General features: G+C 35.1%; 1 protein-coding gene and 7 non-coding genes across 8 annotated transcripts; 1 reads left to right on the top strand and 7 right to left on the bottom strand.

Annotated features, from left to right (window-relative positions):
- The first annotated feature begins 2896 nt into the window (after positions 1–2896).
- On the top strand, positions 2897–3649 carry LOC111456711. The gene has a single exon (XM_023098679.1). The coding sequence runs from the start codon at positions 2897–2899 to the stop codon at positions 3647–3649; it is 753 nt and encodes a 250-aa protein (XP_022954447.1).
- Positions 3650–9360: 5711 nt separating this feature from the next.
- On the bottom strand, positions 9361–9434 carry TRNAT-AGU. Its single transcript has one exon. It is a non-coding gene; the product is annotated as a tRNA-Thr (tRNA).
- Positions 9435–9556: 122 nt separating this feature from the next.
- TRNAR-CCU lies at positions 9557–9630 on the bottom strand. Its single transcript has one exon. It is a non-coding gene; the product is annotated as a tRNA-Arg (tRNA).
- Positions 9631–12467: 2837 nt separating this feature from the next.
- On the bottom strand, positions 12468–12541 carry TRNAT-AGU. The gene has a single exon. It is a non-coding gene; the product is annotated as a tRNA-Thr (tRNA).
- A 523-nt stretch (positions 12542–13064) lies between these two features.
- TRNAT-AGU lies at positions 13065–13138 on the bottom strand. Its single transcript has one exon. It is a non-coding gene; the product is annotated as a tRNA-Thr (tRNA).
- Positions 13139–16410: 3272 nt separating this feature from the next.
- TRNAT-CGU lies at positions 16411–16484 on the bottom strand. The gene has a single exon. It is a non-coding gene; the product is annotated as a tRNA-Thr (tRNA).
- A 56-nt stretch (positions 16485–16540) lies between these two features.
- Positions 16541–16614, bottom strand: TRNAT-CGU. The gene has a single exon. It is a non-coding gene; the product is annotated as a tRNA-Thr (tRNA).
- A 209-nt stretch (positions 16615–16823) lies between these two features.
- Positions 16824–16897, bottom strand: TRNAT-AGU. Its single transcript has one exon. It is a non-coding gene; the product is annotated as a tRNA-Thr (tRNA).
- Positions 16898–19561: the final 2664 nt, after the last annotated feature.

Genomic DNA, 19561 nt, shown 5'->3' with positions numbered 1-19561 from the left:
GTCGGTTATGAATTCTTACCCGTGGTAGCTTGTCCTTTGATTTTCATGGGTGAGAATGACTTTCATAACTGATTCAATATGTCTATCATTTTGGAGACTTGACCATAACTGTATGTTCACGTGCATCGAGATACTTCCCCATTACTATGAGTACGGATGTGTACACTATGAGACTGAAATGACCATTTGTTTACTATGATACTACAAAGGTTGCTATTCCCCTTGGGTGTCCAACAACAGCCCATCAACGAGTGCTAGCACGACGAGCAGGTCCAAGGAGTGTGCGAACCCGCCTGATGGGCCCACGCTCGCACGTGTAAGTCGAGAAGTACTACACATCCAACTTAGCCCGGACTGAAAATCTGTCTAAGAGAATGAAATGATGCTTTAAATTATAGGTCTCACCATATTGCATGTGTTTGCATTTCATGACTCCAATAGTAAGATCACCTACTATATTTCTTAAAATACTCAAGTCATGTGCTACTCTTACATTTAAGGTAAAAGCAAGACACTCGTGTATGGGTGGCGGAGGCGACGCGTGAAGACCATGGAACCGGTGTTAGGGTAGCTGCATTCATGTTTATTTTGTAGCCCTTAGGTTAGATTAGGACATAGTGTTATTCTGGTTTCTTATATGTTTTTGGATTGATTTAAGGATTTTATTTTCAAACAGTTTAAGTTCATGGCATGATTTTTGGCTCGGGAGGGACTTAGTTTATGTTGACCGAATGACTTCATGTCCTTGTAACAGCCACGTTGACGTCATTTATTTAATTTCAACCATAAAGAAATTATTATTAAAATTCAACCTTGGTTTTTTAATTTTAAGGTTCAAGCAATCCTACACGCTTTTCTGACAATTATTTTTTAAAAAATCTCATCGAAAAAACGAGTGGAAATAAATGGTAAAAAGAATTAGGAAAAATAATTTTCATTATAATAAAAGTCATTTACATGTTTCATTTTACAATTATTGAGCTAAAATAAAATAAAATAAGGATTAAATTATTGATTTATTCAAGAGATTAAGGACTAATATAAATATTTTAAATGTTTAAATATATACAAAATGGAACCAATTTAAACGTTTTTAAAAGGAACCTAATGTGACACCCGTTCGTGTGATCCTAGTCGATGTGACACTCGAATAAAAGTGGGACCCATGAATGAATCAATACCACATCCGAATGAGAATGATCGTGAAAATAAATGATTAAAGAAAAAATTTAAAAGAATTTAAAGTCACGATTTATACTAAAAAGTCATTTCTTTTTTAGTGGTCAACCATAGGAACTTCATGGTTAAGCATTTACTCGGAGTAACTCTATGTTGAGTGACGTTTTAGGAGTTTTCCTTGGATGCATGTAAACGTGGACAGAGTATGTTGGAAAGACTCGTGTTGGTCTATAGATAGTTTTCACTCTTAAAAAGCGAAAAGTAAGTAACGTGACCATGTCGTAGAAGAATGTCGAGGTCATCCGGTGTCGAATTTAGATTCCTAACCCTGATCCGAATCCTGGGCATGAGATGTTTTGATCTAATTCAAGGAGCTAACGAAAACCCTAAAAGGAATAAACACTCTTCTTCAACTTGAAAATGAAAATTCTTCCTAATTCCTTACATCATTGTAACATTAAATTCCTCGTAGCCAACTCAAACATATAAATCTGTTAGGCAAACACCACATACATACGGACGTTCTTTTGTCTTTAAATAACTTTTATCGTTGTTGTCACGTAAAGGTTAAACGTATTATCCTTTTGAATTTCGACAACAACAAATGATGCATTAATTTTGATTGGTAGTTGAAAGGTTTGGTTTTTGAGTAATTTTGAAGCAATAAACCATCTAATTTCAAGTAATATTATATCATAACGCACAATATAATGTTATTATCATTTAATTTTATAAGAACCAAGTTTAAAAGTGTAATTTTTATATAAAATAGTAATGATTATTTTGTGATAAAATGAAATTGATTCGATTCGTAAAGTGACCTGAAGTTAATTCGTTTATCCTTGACTCAAACACTTTCAATAGTTATTAAGGATATTACGTTCATACTTAAGATCACGACGACGTAAAATAACTCTAAAAGCAAAATTAAATACTTTTATATGCTTAATTTAAAAAGTTAAAAATTTTAAAAATTAAATAGTTATAGAACAAAATCTAAATAATATTTTTATATCTCCCAAGTGGCCAACTTTTTCTTATGATAACTAGCATGAACTTTCAATAAAAAAAATTTAAGGTTCAAATTTTTGTTTGAGTGGAAAAACATATTTTGTAAGAGTGTTAATATGACCTAATAACTCGACCGCCTCGAATTATCTAAAAATAATGGAGGTTGAGCGGGGTTATTTTTTTTTTTGTCCAGACTGAATTGAATTTTTTAGAAATCAAAATTTGGGGTCACTTTGTAGGTTGACATTTTTTTATTGGGTCAACCCGACCAATAAGAAAATAGGGTTATAACCTAATCTAACCCTATCCTACTTATAAATTAGTATGAAGATTAAGAATATTTAAACGTTTATACCAATGTTAGTGATGTATTGTGACTTATGAATGTTTGATGTTTGAATTTTATAAGATTTTAGTTATTTACGTAACATGCATCATGGATAAGTGAGATTTCTTTTAAATAATTAAAAAAAAAACCGACAACCCAACCCAACTTAACTCGAATATAAAGAGTTTTGTCGGATTTACTTGTGAACTCTATCCGAATGGTTCATATCACCAACTCAATCAGGTCCAAAAACACATTCCTAAATGCAATAAATTAAGACAAATTCCACGCCATTTTACATGTGACGCCCACACAATTTACCCACACATACTTTCTTCGAAAATCAATGTAATTCAACGGAAATTTCTAGACACATCAATGTCTTTACCCTCTTCACATATAAAATCACATTCATTTGTCAAAAACCCAATTAACCAAACAACCCGACATAGAATCCTCTGTTCTCAGCCGCCATTGATGGACCTTGAGCAACTTCTAAATCTCTTCAATTCCGTCTGGTTTGAGCGTGAAATCTTCAACAACCACCCCTTTTCATCTAACCCCCAAAACCCACAACCAGAAAATCCCTTAAAAAACCCGCCGCCGCCGGAGGAGGAGGAGGAGGAGCCTTTCGTCCGACAGATTCGAACGAGGTCAATAAGCGAATACTTAGCCTCCAAATTGAGCTTTATGTCCAATTCCAACTCACCCAATTCAGTTCTGTTTTCGCCAAAGCTTCAAACGATGGCCGGAAACGAGTCGCCGGAGAACAGCCAGAGAGGAAATGAACGGCGGCCGGAAACAGAGTTGAGAATGAAGTGGTCGGAAAGTAAGAGCTTGTCGGAGCTGGAATTCGAGGAGCTAAAAGGGTTTATGGATATGGGATTTGTTTTCACGGAGGAGGATAAAGATTCTAGCTTGGCGTGGATTGTTCCGGCATTGAACAGAGGCCGGAAGGAAGGAGAAGAAGAGATGGGTGGGGAAATTTTGAGGCCTTATCTTTCGGAAGCTTGGGAAGCTATGGAGTTGAGGATGCCATTGATGAAGAAATGGAGGTTTCCTGGTAATGAGACTGATATGAAGGATAATCTCAAATGGTGGGCTCATGCAGTGGCTTCTACTGTTAGATGACATTACTTTCATTCATTGTTCTTCTTTTTCTTTGTAATTTCTTGGGTTTTTGTCTTAAATTTTGATCTTAGTTTCAAAGTCAATGTGAATATATTTTTGGAAATTATTGCTATTTATTTAGTGTATAGTTTTGAAGGAGTGAGGATTTATTCATATTCATATTCATATTCATAGAATATAGTTATGATTAGGGAGGAAATGGCATATGGGGAAATCAAAATAAGGTTAAATTTGAACATAATTAAGCGATAATTAGTATTGAGAGAGTAACGAGTGCCAGTAAAGACGTTGGGCACTGAAGGGGTTGGATTGTGAGATTTCACATCGATTGGAGAGAAGAACGAAACATTCTTTGTAAGGGTGTGGAAACCTCTCCCTAGGAGACACGTTCTAAAAATCTTGAGGGGAAGTGCGAAAGAGAGAGCTGAAAGAGGATAATATCTGTTAGTGGTGGGTCTAAGGGAAAGCTCAAAGAGGACAATATCTGTTACTCGTGGGTCTAGGAAAAGCTCAAAGAGAACAATATCTGTTACTCGTGGGTCTAGGAAAAGCTCAGGACAATATCGGCTAGTGGTGGGTCTAAGAGAAAGCTTAAAGAGGACAATATCTGGGTGAGTCGAGGGAAAGCAATATCTGTTAGTGGTGGGTCTAAGAGAAAGCTTAAAGATGACAATATTTGGGTGAGCTAGGAAAAGCTCAAAGAGGACAATATCTACTAGTGGTGGGTCTAAGGGAAAGCTCAAAGAGGACAATATCTGCAGTGGGTCCAAGGGAAAGCTCAAAGAGGACAATATTTACGGTGATTTCAAGGGAAAGCTCAAAGAGAACAATATCTACTAGTGGTGGGTTTGGGTTGTTATATTTAATATATACTCTTGACTGAGAAATGCTTAAAGAAAACGAAAGTTAATGCCTATACTAACAATGTGCACATTTTTTTTTCGTGGCTAGATCATAGATATTCCATGATTAAACGTATTTTACTTAGAACAATTCTATTTTAGGTGATCTCTTAGGAATTTTTCTGTAGTGCATGTGAGTGAAGGCAAAACATGTTAGAAGAACCCATGTTGATCTCTGGGGATAGTCTTCGCTTTTATGAAGCGAAGAGTAGGTAACATAACCATGTTGCACGAGATGTAGAGGAAAGGTGAGGCCATCAAGTGTCAAATCCTAGGCATAGGTGGTTATTTTTGTTGTACCAAAAATATCTCAAACTACTTCTTGAGTTTTGATGAGTTTGACGATCCTTCTTTTCTATGATGGGCTTCCTCGTTCCAACGTCTAGCATGAAGCAGCCTTCTCTGTTGTTGTACACAAACGAAAGAAAAAAAGAATAAAGGTCAACCCTCAATGGCGAGCTCACTCGACGATAGAGCAAATCCTCTTCAAGATGTAATGTTAAAAAGAAAGTAGATATATTGTTGGATTGTTTTTTTCAATTGAGCGTTTACATGAGATTTCACGTCAATTGGAGAGAGGGGAACAAAACATTTCTTAGTGTTAGATGAACACGACTCTCCACAATGGTATGATATTGTCCACTTTGAGCATAAGTTCTCATGACTTTGTTTTGAGTTCCCAAAAGGTAGAGTCTTATTCATCTAACATAGTATCAGAGTCATGCACTAAACTTAGTCATGCCAATAGAATTCTCAAATGTCAAACAAAGACTCCAAAAGAAAAGAAGTAGAGACTATGAAAGTCTCGCATTTGCTAATTTAGAGAATGATCATGGGTTTATAATCAAGGAATACTATCCCGTTGCTATGAGGCCTTCTAGGGAATCCTAAAGTAAAGTCATGACAGCTTATGCTCAAAGTGGACAATATCATGCCATTGTGGAGAGTCGTGTTCATCTAACACTTAAAAATGCTCAAAGTGGAATACTATCTCCGTTGGTACGAGACTTTTTTTTTTTTATTTTAATTTTAGTGATATTTTTTATTTTATGAAAGTGTTTTATTAATTTAGTTTATTTATATTTAAGAGCACGATATTCTCCCATTGCAAAAGTGGGGTCCCCCAAAAACGCGTAATAATTGTCTTTTTGCACGATTTTATTTCGACCGTTGGAGCATCTTTCCGTTTACTTTGACAGAGTTACTAACGGTCCTATCAAAAAGTCCATGGTTTCACGGCACAACAGAACAAAGACACCTACCTCAAAAGAACTACTCGTCACGGTTCACGGTAACGGTAACGACAGAATGGTATTTTAGTCATTTACCACAATCGATTTAAAAACTTGGTTATTAATTGTTTTAAAGCCCCATGGAATTTTCGGGCGTCAAGTACAATGGAAAGCCAACAGGTTATAGAGAGTTTAGATTCTCTCTGGTTCTTCGCCACCGTATTTACCAACAGAGCGCCGCCGCCGGTCGTCGAAAAGCTGGAAATTCCGGCTCAAAACGACGCCGTTGAGCCTCCCGGAGAAGAAATTTCGACACCCATTGTAGATGTGAGTTATGGTGTGAAGGAGATTTGTGAATGTTGGGTGGTTCAAGAGAGAATTAGAAATGAGAGGAAGAAGAAGGTGTGTGGCTATGAAGATAGTACAATTATGAAAGAACATATAAGATTGTGGGCTTATGCTGTGGCTTCTACTGTTAGATGAACAACATATGAAGGTTTAGTTTTGGGGTATTTATTTGAAGGGAGATTAAAATTACAAGATCTTGAATTCATGTATGAACTTGTCTTTTTGCTACACTTTCAAACATAACATTTGGAATAACATTTGTAATGTTTTTCTTTTCGACTCAGTTAGAAGATATTTGCTTTCTTACAATAGGTATCTTTCTATTTATTACTATTTTCATATCTTTCTAATTCACTTATTATAAATTGAGAACTTTCACACACCATTTAGGTGTGGTGGATTAAGCAAACATTCTTCGGGTATTTGGGCGCCGAAAACATACAGAATTCTCATGAGTGTTCCCATCGAAAACATACAAATCTTGAGAAACCTATCGACCTTCTGTAAAGATTTACCTTTGGAATCTGGGTGCCACACTGGCCTCTTCGCCAACCAAGTCGCCATCGCCCTTCTCGCCAAAATTGGCTTCTTCGCTCACTGTGGCGACTCTTTCGGCTTCAATATTGTCTTTGTTCTTTGCTCTAGGTTTCCCCCTTCTACTTCTTGAGTTAGAAATATAATCACCGGAGCCATGGCAGCATCGTTGTTGAGCGATGATCCCTTTTCATGGATTAGACATATTCTCGCTGAAGCCAAGGCAGCATTGCCGCTAAGCGTCGATCCCTCTACAGTTTTCGATGGCCAATAAAGTGTTTCTCTATGCCTTCTCCGAACTAGGTTGTTGACATTTTCACGAAAAGTGTTTTTCGACCTCTCTTTGAATTTCAAATCCAAGCTTCACGTTCGTTCAAATCCGACGCTTAGCTTACGGGAAGAGGAGGCGTTAAGGATATTTAATACCATTTAGGATAATTGTTATTAGTTATTAAGTAGAATAAGTTTAGAAAAATTGTTAGTCTTTTGTTTATGAAAATTGTTGGTTTTTTGGTTAGGAGGATTGTTAGTAGTTGCTAACTTGTGGATAAAATTTAGGAAATCGATTAGTGCTTTCTCTCCCATAAATAATCTTGAGAGGTAGGCTTTGTTTATAACAACATAGAGAATTGAGAAGCATAGTGCTTAAGGTTTTTTTTGTTCAAAGAAACTTTTCCCCAAATTTTTTTTCATGATTTTTTATTTGTTCGGCATATTTTGATTGTGGACCATATCCAACATTTGATATCGGAGCTAGGATGCTGAAACAAATGTCATTACCATATACAGTCACCGGATGAGATATGACAATGATAAAGAGTGGGAAGGAGGGGAGTATAACAATCTAGTACTTGTTACTCCCGAAAAGTAACTAGTAGCATGGTTGATAAAGATGTGTGTTAACTTACATATACAAAGTGTGTGGGATGTCATTGAGCTTGGTGATGACATTGGGGAGCGTAAGGATAGGATGACTCTTGCAGTCATCTACCAAGCAGTCTTGGAGGACGTTCTTCTCATGTTGGCAGAGAAAGACTTGACAAAGGCAGCATGAGAGACATTGCAAACTATGCATGTAGGTGTGAAACGTGTCAAGAAAGCAAAGGTGCAGGCCTTGAAGAGTGAGTTCGGTTATCTGCATGATGGATGATGAGTCAATAGACGACTTTGCCATAAAGTTGACGACAATCATTAGCGGTATCCGTTCGTTAGGCGATCTCCATCATCAATAAGTTCCTTCGAGCTGTCCCTCTAAGTTTTATGCAGATTGTTACCTTCATTGAGCAGTTCGATGACCTCACAAACATGTCGGTTGAAGAGGTTGTTGATCATCTTAAGGTCCATGAGGAGAGACTTCGTGGCTACAATGATAGAGAGAAGGAGAAACATCTATTACTCACACACGAGAAGTGACTTGCACAGACGAAAAAGAAAGATGCGGATCGATTCTTCCTTTTTAGGTACGAAAAGACATGAGATAGTCAGAAAAAGGAAAGTAAAGGTCATGGGTGTGGTCGTGGTCGTGGTCGCAGACGTCACAACTGAGGAGGTCATGACAATACCTCACAAACTCATGACAATGCCAACCACGGGAAGGATAAGAGCCTGCATTGATGTTGGTCAAGAAAATGGCCAACCCGTTGATACTCAATAAAGATAAGGTTATGACGAACCTACTCACAAATGAAGAATACCAAATGAAAACTAACATGTGGTACTAGCGAGAAGAGCGAACAACCACATGATCGGAGATCAAGCAAAGTTCAAGGAGCTTATGTTGGGATTTATACCCTTAAGCTCCTTAATTAATTGTTTAGTGTTTAACAATAATTTTTATTATGTTATTTGTAATTTAATTGTGACTTATTATATGAGAATTCAAGATGATTGATATATAAGAGAGTGTTCAAGTAATAACCTAAAAGGTCTATAGTATATGGATAAAGATGCGTGCCTTATTTTGGTAACATTATTGATACGACCCATTTTGCAATCGTTATAAATGATTTGATTCAAATCGTTCATGTTGAGACATGTAAGTGAGGGTATCTTATAAAATGTAAGTGCGGGTCTGAGAATTGGGAAGGAGATGAGAAAGAAGAATATATTCTCGGTCCCCAGCCTCAACTCTATTTATTTAAACAGAGAAATCTCTCGGCACTTCCTCCCCCATTAAAAAAAAAATTCTCCATATTAATAACTAAAATCTCATAAAGTTCAAATATCAAACATTTACAAGTTACAAAGTATCACTTACAAATGTTATTTTCGTCGATTAGCTTTCTTGCCATACTTATTTGATTTCCTTCGCAAATTCTTGTGTTGTAACCCTGTTTTCATGTTGATTAGATCGACTTAACCAAAAAAATATATCAACCCAGCAAATCGACTTGAATTTTTCAGTTCTAAAAAATTCGACTAATCCAAGCAAGAAAAAAGATCTGACCCAACCCAACCCAACCTAACCTAATCTTTATAGGTTTGATTGGATAGTTCAAGTTGGTCGAATTATCAGATCATATGAACACGAACACCCCTAGAAAAAGAGGGAGAATGCAAAAAAAGAGCTACGATTTACATCATACATAAAAATGTACTCACTTGCCTCTCCCAACGTTGGGATGAGAACCCATGATTTGATATGCTAGCTTGAATGTCTAGATCATGCCGGAAAAAAAAAAGTGAACACAATGCTCGCTCTCATTGAGAGTTGAACTCAAGACCTCCCGCTTACTAAACAAGTACTCTAACCAACTGAGCTATGAGAGATACTTCAAAGCCAAAAAGTACCAATATTAGAATCGTCAAATGAACAAACACCTAAACAACCATATCTTAGGATTCTGATGCCACGAAAACTTTAGTTAAAAAAAAAAAACGTTCAAAACCTATGCTCTTGTTGAGAGTCGAACTCAAGACCTCTCGCTTAGGAAACAAGTGCTCTAACCAACTGAGCTACAAGAGCCACTTGAATAATTAGACATATCAAACATTGAATCGATAAACAAACGATACCATGTTAACTTTATGAAAGGAAAAAAGAAAAACGACTATTGTATTATGAAATAGATATTTAAGAGACTCTAATCAAATAAAGTCCAATATAATTTAACATTATCAAAACAGATTAATGTTAAACTTAGCGTGTATTTTATATAAGTAGTAAATAATCCATTTCTTCCATTTATGACAGAGAACCATGCTCTCGTTGAGAGTTGAGTTCAAGATCTCCCGTTTACTAAACAAGTGCTCTTTCAGTTACAAAATAGATGCTTTCTCAATTGAACTGTAAGAGCCACTTGAAAAAAAAACATGCCCAGTTGGGATGGAGAAATCCTTAAGGTTCTTATACCATCGTAACTTTATTATGATGGAGAAATCATCTAGACCATCCCAAGCATTGGTTGGGATGGAGACCCGAAACCTAAATAAAGTTCAGCACCTAACCAAATCTAACTCAACTCTTTATTTTTTTGGGTTTGGTTGAGTTGGGTTGTGTTAGGAACAAAGTTTTGAGTTCTCGAGTCTCGGACCGTGACTAAAAAAGATGGAATAAAAGATAAAAATATGATAAAATTTAAATAAAATATGATGATTAAAAAAGTCCGATAAAATTTAAATAAAATACAATAAAAGTATAATAAATTCAATTATAAGAAGATGTTATTCAAAATATTACAAACGGGGAAACAAGTTTGGAATGTAACTATAAAACAAAATACAAAAGACTCCAATATGTAAAAATAAACTGACACTCTAGAATCGTCCCCTTTGTGACTGCACAGCTCTAGAATGTTCCTTCACCTCGATTGGTAACCTGTGAACACCTGAAAAATAAAGAGGAAAGAGGGTTAGTATAAAAATACTCAATAAACAACCTGGTTGCAGGCTCTCATCGCATCCATGACCTAGTAGGTGACCACGTGCTTTACTCCGGGCTCTTGGTGTATTGCTCTTATTGTGCATAGTTTGTGGTAGCGTGCTTAGTCTATGCAGCGGTAACCGATATCCGATGTTGAGGTGCTACCTCAACAAACACTCTCTAACAAGTGGGAAAAATGGTGAGTGCTAACCTGTTTGTCATCCATGGGAGGTAGTTTACGAACCCATCCCACAAGTCATCTAGTCGCCCAAAGTTGGGGGCGCTATCCCCTTTATGTGCTAGCAATGCTAACTATCTGCATAGTTGGCGTCCTCCCACAAGACGGATCCAGCAAAACTCTCTCTCAGGTCACACAAGCCTAGCTCGACGATACCGTACTGAAGCGGAAAGAGAGGTAGAAACTCTGCAACATTGTACCAACTGCTATCAGCCTACATGTTACCTTTATTTTTCTCCAAGGTTCTCATTGTGGTCTTCTAGGTCTTTAGGACGTCTAGGTAAATCTCATCTCTCGTTCCCATGATCAGGCTAAACCAATCTCTGAATACACATAGGTCTAAACCACTAATAAAAGTTAGAATTTAATTTAGGGTCAAAAATCGAAATGAAACATATGCTCTTGTTGAGATTTAAACTCAAGACATCTCACTTATGACACAATTGCTCCAACTAACTGAGCTACAAGGCCACTTGAAGAAGAAGATATATCAAACATGGAAGGACAACCAAACAAATACTATGAAAAGTATAAGAAAAGTAGCCAATAATCAAGTTCTTAGAATAATGCTCTTGTTTAGAGTTCAACTCAAGAAGTCTCACTTACTAAGTAAGTACTCTAACGGACTGAGCTACGAGAGCCACTTAAAAAAAAGGACATCAAAAGCTGAAACGACAATCAAACAAAGACTATAAAACGTAAGAAAAATAGCCAATAGTCAATTTCATAGAATAGAAACCTTTGCCCTTGTTAAGAGTTGAAATCAAAACCTCTTGCTTACGAATCTAACCAACTACGCTACAAGATAGACATATGAGACACTAAAACGACAACTGCTTACTAAATAGGTGCTCTAATCAACTGAGCTACAAGAGCCACTTAAAATTAAAAACATACCAATTTTTGAATTGCTAAACGAATAAACACCCATAAGAATAATAAGCAAAACACTATATAAGTTCATTTTGTTTTAGGGACTAAAATTGAATGGAAACCTTTGCTCTTGTTGAGAGTTGAACTCAAGACCTCTCACTTACAAAAACAAGCCTAAACACAATGATGAGAGTTGAACTCAAGACCTCTCGCTTACTAAAGCGGTGCTCTAACCAACTGAGCTATGAAAGCAACATGATATTATAAATATACCAATTCTAGAATCACCACACGAATGAACACCCAAACAAACATATCTTAGTACCGTAAAAACTTTAGTAAGGAAAAGGGGAAGAGTTGCAAAAGACTACTTCGGTTTACGCTATACATAGAATTGTATCATAAAATACAAACCAAAGAGACATACGAGAAAAATTAAATTGTATTATTTACACATGCTCTTGTTGAGAGTTGAACTTAAGACCTCTCACTTACGAAACAAGTGCTCTAACCAATTGAGCTACAAGAGCCACTAGAATATTAAAACATATCGAACATTGAAACCACAAAAAAAACACTCGACACAACATGGTTATGCTCTCATTTTGAAAGTTGAACTTGAAACTAAAATCATACCAATTCTAGAATTGCCAAACGAATAAATACCCAAGCAAACATATCTTAGGTTCAGACTGCTTCGATTTACACGGTACATAGAATTGTATCATAAAATACAAACCAACATGTTTTATTTGCACATATTTATAGTCTTTAAACTTTTATCTAACTCTTGAAGTATGCATTTTCAAACACAAACACATCCACACATTGCTCTTATTGAGAGTTGAACTCAAGACCTCCCGCTTACTAAACGGGTGCTCTAACCAACTGAGCTATAAGAGCTATTTGCACAAAAATGTATCAATCACAAAAACACTAAACAAACAAACACCAAAAACAATTCAAGAATTTACATGAGTATCAATGAGATTCAAGACATGTCCGAGTGACCTGATCTTACCAACTTAAGGGGCAGACAACAATCACTAAACAAACAAACACCAAAAACAATTCAAGAATATTACATAAGTATCAATGAGATTCAAGACATGTCCAAGTGACCCGATCTTACCAACAAAAATGTATCAATCACAAAATCACTAAACAAACAAACACCAAAAACAATTCAAGAATATTACATGAGTATCAATGAGATTCAAGACATGTCCGAGTGACCCGATCTTACCAACTTAAGGGGCAGACAACAATCACTAAACAAACAAACACCAAAAACAATTCAAGAATATTACATAAGTATCAATGAGATTCAAGAGACATGTCCAAGTGACCCGATCTTACCAACTTAAGGGGCAGACAACAATGTCCTTTATCTAGATTGAGTGTGAGTTACTACTTTAGAACACAATGCTCTTATTGAGAGTTAAACTCAAGACCTCCCGCTTACTAAACGGGTGCTCTAACCAACTGAGCTATAAGAGCTGCTTATAACAAAGAAACGTAACAATCATAAAATCGTCAAACACGAATGAGAACAATAAACAAACCGCTAATCAAGAATATTAATACAAGCATCATAGTTTGAAAGTTGAATGACGAACAAAGATATTAAAAGATTAGAAACCAAATGAATTTATAGAATGGAACTTAAGACCTCTCGCCTACGAAACAAGTGCTCTAACCAACTAAGCTACAAGAGCTACTTGAAAAATAAGACATATTTGTAATAGCCCAAAAAATAATAATAATAAACAAATAAAAATAATTATAAAAAAATAGTTAAAAGAGGATAGTAATAATAAATAAATAAATAAATAAATAAACAAAAAATCAATCTTTCCCCCACTTCTCTCTACTCACCTCTCATCCCTTCCCACAATTATCTCTGGTGAACCCATTTTTACCGGAGAAGGAGAACGTTTACAAAAGGAAACAGAAAAACAACAATAGTCAGATTTACTTGAGGAAAAAAAATGAAAATGACCTTTACCTAGTTGAGATTCACGGGAGATTTACATGAAGACAAATCTAATTAATAAGATATATACAGCCAATTATAGTTAGATCTTCATTAAATTATTACAATGGTTTAGCTTTGAGGGTTTAGGGTTTAGATTAGTAATATTAGATTAAATTTATATTAGCCAAATTAATAGATTAAAAATAGAATGACCAACAAAATTTGTGAACATAAGAAAGATTTGGAAATAGGAATTCACTCCAAATTTGGAATACATGAGAATAAAGATTAAGAGGTAACAAAGTAAATACAGATAAAAAAAAGGAAGATTCAGAAATTAAAAACTACAACTAAAGATAGAGAGAAAAGTAAATATAGAGGGCAGTAGAGTGCGTAATAACTTGAAATAACTCTATCTAATCCTTTTTATACCACAGTAACCATGGAAAATAAGATTTTTAATAAAAATATAATTATAGATATATAACAATAAATTAGGGAAATAATTTTATAGAGTTCATAACTTGAAACTAATGTCATGGGTTCACACAGATTGACTTGGATTTCAAGGACAAAGTTGAACATTCATTAAGGATATATTCGTGACAACAACTTAAGCTGACCAGGTACGTGGCCTTACTATCGGCATGGTTATATTTGATGTTGACACGTGCTTGTGGTTCTGCAAATGTCGTATATACTGATACGTGTGAATTATCTGTGAATCGGTATGCTTATATTATGTTTATGTTATGTTATAATATGTGAATTGTATGATAATAATTATGGTACGATGTGTTCGAGGATATGTTTGAGATAGGATACGAGAAGGATGCACAAAACGAAATGTAACGATACGAGTAAGATACGTTCATGAAACGTTAAGGTTAGGTTACATACCGGAGTGCTATGGATAGGGGAGAATGATGAAAGAATATGGTTAGGATATGGGTAGAAAGAGATAAGTTTGTGATAGATTGATAGAACGATAGCGTTATGATACGTTCCTGTGATGATATAACTAAGGTACATTCACGTAACGATATGACTGTGATAGGTATAAGCACGTTAAGGCTATGTTAAGTTAGAGAACGATATAAGCACGAAATGTTTACGACATGACATGTTTATGATACAATATATTGTGATGTGATGTGTTATGTTTAGATTATTTTGTGTGACCATTGGGGTAATTGTGGTATGAATTGCACATTATGAAATGACATGTTAAAAGCATGGAACGTTATGTTATGTTTTCTAAATTGTATGTATACAACATGTATGAATGACATGATATCACAATAAATGAAATGAAATGTAATCCCGTTAGAATTATGTATGATACGTAAATGAGAAATGACATGTTAAGCATGAAAGATGATAGGGGGTTATATTCATTAATGATAAAAGTAAAAATATTGGGGACCTCATGCATTATGTGTGCTCATGCATTTGGGGGATACCTCTATTCCATCACGAGGGTACGGACTCATACATTCAATGGCAGGACAACGATCATTATGTTTTGCATAGGGCTGCCGTGATGGTTACTAGTTCTAACGGGTGTCCGGCCTAAGGAGCTCTCAAAGTATGCTCGCCCGACAAGAAAAGTGGCCAGCGATGTGCGAACTGACTGGTGAGCCCATACTCGCACGTATGGCTGTGTGTAGAGTATATGGTACATGTCCAAATTACCCATTAGGACAGCACCGTAGGAAAATAGATTGAAAGGATAGGTCCCGTTATTACATTCGCATGTTCTTGCATTTAACCCCAATAGTGGGGTCACTTAGTGAGTATTTCTTTAAATACTCAAGCCATGTGCTACTACATTTTTCAGGTTAATGCAAGACATTCTTGTACGGCTGACGACGGCATCACAACTCGAGACCATAGCACATGCATAGGATAGTGGTATTTATTTTCTTAGACTTAGGCTAGAATAGGATGTTTTGAACTTAAACGCTTAATTATTTTATTTAGTCTTTTGTTGTGTCGTTTTAAAGGTGTTTTCGAAACACGTAAGTCCATGACTGTGTTTTAAGATAAAGGTTATGTTTTACGGAATTTAAATGAAATCTTCTGCATTCAACGTTTATGCTACGTATACAGTAGCGACCATAAATTAAGTAGAAAATTTCGGGATAGTAGGCAACCATAAATTAAGTAGAAAATTTCGGGGTCGTTATAGTTGGTATCAAAGCTCTAAGTTACAGATCTTGTAGACTAGCGAATTTTTACACCAATGACTGTGTCATAATTGACTACGTTATTGTTAGTTAATACGAGTTGAAAATTTAAAAAAAAATATGTTAGGTAGAAACTTTCCGCAATTATGGAAGATTAGTGATGCCTTTCCATTAAGGGTTATAGGAACTAACCCTTCAAATGTCGGGCTTGTTAAATGAACACAATGCTCTGCTATGATTGAGAGTTGGACTCAAGACCTCCCGCTTACTAAACATGTACTCTAACCAACTAAGCTATGAAAGCAACATGAAATTATAAACATACCAATTCTAGAATTGTCAAACGAGTAAACACCCAAACAAACATATCTTAGGGCTCTGGTGAAAACTTTAGCAAGGAAAAGGGGAAGAGAATGCAAGAGACTACTTCGGTTCGATACATAGAATTGTTTCATAAAATACAAACCAAAGAGACATTTATACAAACGAGAAAAACAAGGAAAATATTAATTTATATTTATGAGATAAAACCAAATCCATAGAATTGTATCATAAAATACAAACTGAAGAGACATATGAGAAAAATTAAATTATATTAAAACCTATGTTCTTGTTGAGAGTTGAACTCAAGACCTCTCGCTTACGAAACAAGTGCTCTAACCAACTGAGCTACAAGAACCACTTGAATAATATGACATATCGAACACTGAAACGACAAACAAAAAAATACTCCTATGTTCTTGTTGAGAGTTGAACTCAAGATCTCTCGCTTACGAAACAAGTGCTCTAACCAACTGAGCTACAAGAACCACTTGAATAATATGACATATCGAACACTGAAACGACAAACAAAAAAATACTCGAACTCTCTTTTATCTTAGGTGGGAAAATTGTATTATGAAAAATACATACCTAGGAGATCTATTTTATCACACCACGAATTTTAAGGTATCAAATGATCGGGAGTGACTCAAATTAAGGTATCAAATGATCGAGAGTGACTCAAAGGAACACTCACTGCTCTTATTGAGAGTTGAACTCAAGACCTCCCGCTTACTAAACGGGTGCTCTAACCAACTGAGCTATAAGAGCTACTTATAAACAAAAACGTAACAATCATAGAATCGTCAAACACGAATGAGAACAATAAACTAGAAACCAAATGAATTTATGTTCGTGTTGAGAATTGAACTTAAGACCTCTCACTTATGAAACAAATGCTCTAACCAACTGAGCTACAAAAACCATTTGAAAAATAACCTTTGTAATTGTCCAAAATAAATAAATAAAATCATAAATAATGAAATAAATAAACAAATAAAAAAAATTATAAAAAAAATAGTTAAAAGATGATAATAATAATAAATAAACAAAAACACAAATCATCTCTCCCCCACTTCTCTCTACTAACCTTTCATCCCTTCCCACAATTATCAACAGAAAAACAACAATTGTCCGATTTAGGAAAAAATGAAAATAACCTTTATCCAGTTGAGATTTAGGTGAGGATAGATCTCATCAATAAGATATATATTAAATCTTCATTTTCTTTATCTTATTTTTTTTTAGAAATCACAGTCAATTATAGTTAGATTTTCATTAAATTATTACATTGGTTTAGCTTTGAGTTAGAAACTAAATGTCAATCATTTATAAGAATTCTAGTAAATCACATCAGATTAGTAATATTATATTAAATTTATATCAGTAGCCAAATGAATAAATTAAAAATAGAATAACCAAGAAAATTTGTAAACATAAAACACTGAGATAAGGAAAAATTTGGAAACAGGGATCCACTCGAAATTTGGAATACATAAGAACAAAGATTAAAAGGCAACGGAGTAAATACAGATAAAAAAAGAAGATTCAGGAATTAAAAATCACAAACTAAATATAAAGAGAAAAGTAAATTCACAGAATAACTTGAAATAATTCTATCTACTCCTCTTTATACAACCGTAACCATGGAAAATAAGATTTTTAATAAAAATATAATTATAGGTGTATAACATTTCAAGGCTTTTAAAATGGAGCAATGTAAATTAGATAAATAATTTTATAGAGTTCAAACTTGAAACTAATATCATGCGCTCACATAGGTTGACTTGGATTTCAAAGATAGTCGATCTTTCATTAAGGATATATTCGTGACAACAACTTAAACTGACCAGGTAAGTGGCCTTACTATCGGCATGGTGATATTTGATGTTGACACGTGCCTGTGGTTCTGCACGTGTCATATATACTGATATGTGTGAATTATCTGTGAATCGGTATGCTTATATTATGTTTATGTTATGCTATAGTATGTGAATTGTATGATAATAATTATGGTACGATGTGTTCAAGGATATGTTTGAGATAGGATACGAGAAGGATGCACAAAATGAAATGTAACGATAGGAGTAAGATACGTTCATGAAACGTTAAGGTTAGATTACATACCGGAGTGCTATGGATAGAGGAGATTGATGAAAGAATATGGTTAGGATATGGGTAGAAAGTGATAGGTTTGTGATAGATTGATAGAACGATAGCGTTAGCATACGTTCCTGTGATGATATGATTAAGGTACATTCACATAACGATATGACTGTGATAGGTATAAGAACGTTAAGGCTATGATAAGTTAGAGAACGATAAGACCACGAAATGTTTACGACATGACATGTTTATGATACGATATATTGTGATGTGATGTGTTTATGTTTAGATTGTTTTGTGTGACCATTGAGGTAATTATTGTATGAATTGCACGTTATGAAATGACCTGTTAAAAGCATGGAGCGTTATATTATGTTTTCTAAATTGTATGTATACAACATGCTATGAATGACATGATATCATGATAAATGAAATGGAATGTAATCCTTTTAGGATTATGTATGATATATAGAGTGAAAAATGAGAAATAACATGTTAAGCATCAAAGATGATAGCGGGATTATATTCATTAATGATAAAAGTAAAAATATTGGGGACCTCATGCATTTGGGGGATACCCCTATTCCATCACGAGGGTACGGACTCGTACATCCAATGGTAAGACAACAATTATTATGTTTTGCATAGCACTGTCGTGACGGTTACTAGTTCTAACGGGTGTCCGGCCTAAGAAGCTCTCAGAGTATGCTCGCTCGACAAGGAAAGTGGCCAGCGATGTGCGAACTGACTGGTGAGCCCATACTCGCACGTATGAGCAGTATATGGTACATGTCCAAATTACCCATTAGGACAGCACGTAGGAAAATAGATTGAAAGGATAGGTCCCGTCATTACATTCGCATGTTCTTGCATTTAAACCCAATAGTGGGGTCACTTAGTGAGTATTTCTTTAAATACTCAAGCCATGTGCTACTATATTTTTCAGGTTATGGCAAGACATTCTTGTACAGCTGACGACGACATCACAACTCGAGACCATAACACATGCATAGGATAGTAGTATTTATTTTCTTAGACTTAGGCTAGGATAGTAGTATTTATTTTCTTAGACTTAGGCTAGAATAGGATGTTTTGAACTTAAACGCTTAATTATTTTATTTAGTCTTTTGTTGTGTTGTTTTAAAGGTGTTTTCGAAACACGTAAGTCCATGACTGTGTTTTAAGATAAAAGTTATGTTTTACGGAATTTAAATGAAATCTTCTGCATTCAATGTTTATGGTACGTATACAGCGACCTTGAAAATTTCAGAATTTTTACACCAATGACGGTGTTAGCTGAATTCTAAATTTATTATAATGTATGTAGAA

The sequence above is a fragment of the Cucurbita moschata genome, unplaced genomic scaffold (assembly GCF_002738365.1).
Source record: "Cucurbita moschata cultivar Rifu unplaced genomic scaffold, Cmos_1.0 Cmo_Scf00019, whole genome shotgun sequence".
In the NCBI taxonomy this organism is placed as follows: Eukaryota; Viridiplantae; Streptophyta; class Magnoliopsida; order Cucurbitales; family Cucurbitaceae; genus Cucurbita; species Cucurbita moschata.
This window is presented reverse-complemented; position numbering and strand designations above follow the sequence as displayed.

Bases quoted from the DNA above. Each gene is read 5' to 3' on its own strand.
- LOC111456711 (XM_023098679.1), top strand. From the start codon at position 2,897: ATGTCTTTACCCTCTTCACATATAAAATCACATTCATTTGTCAAAAAC.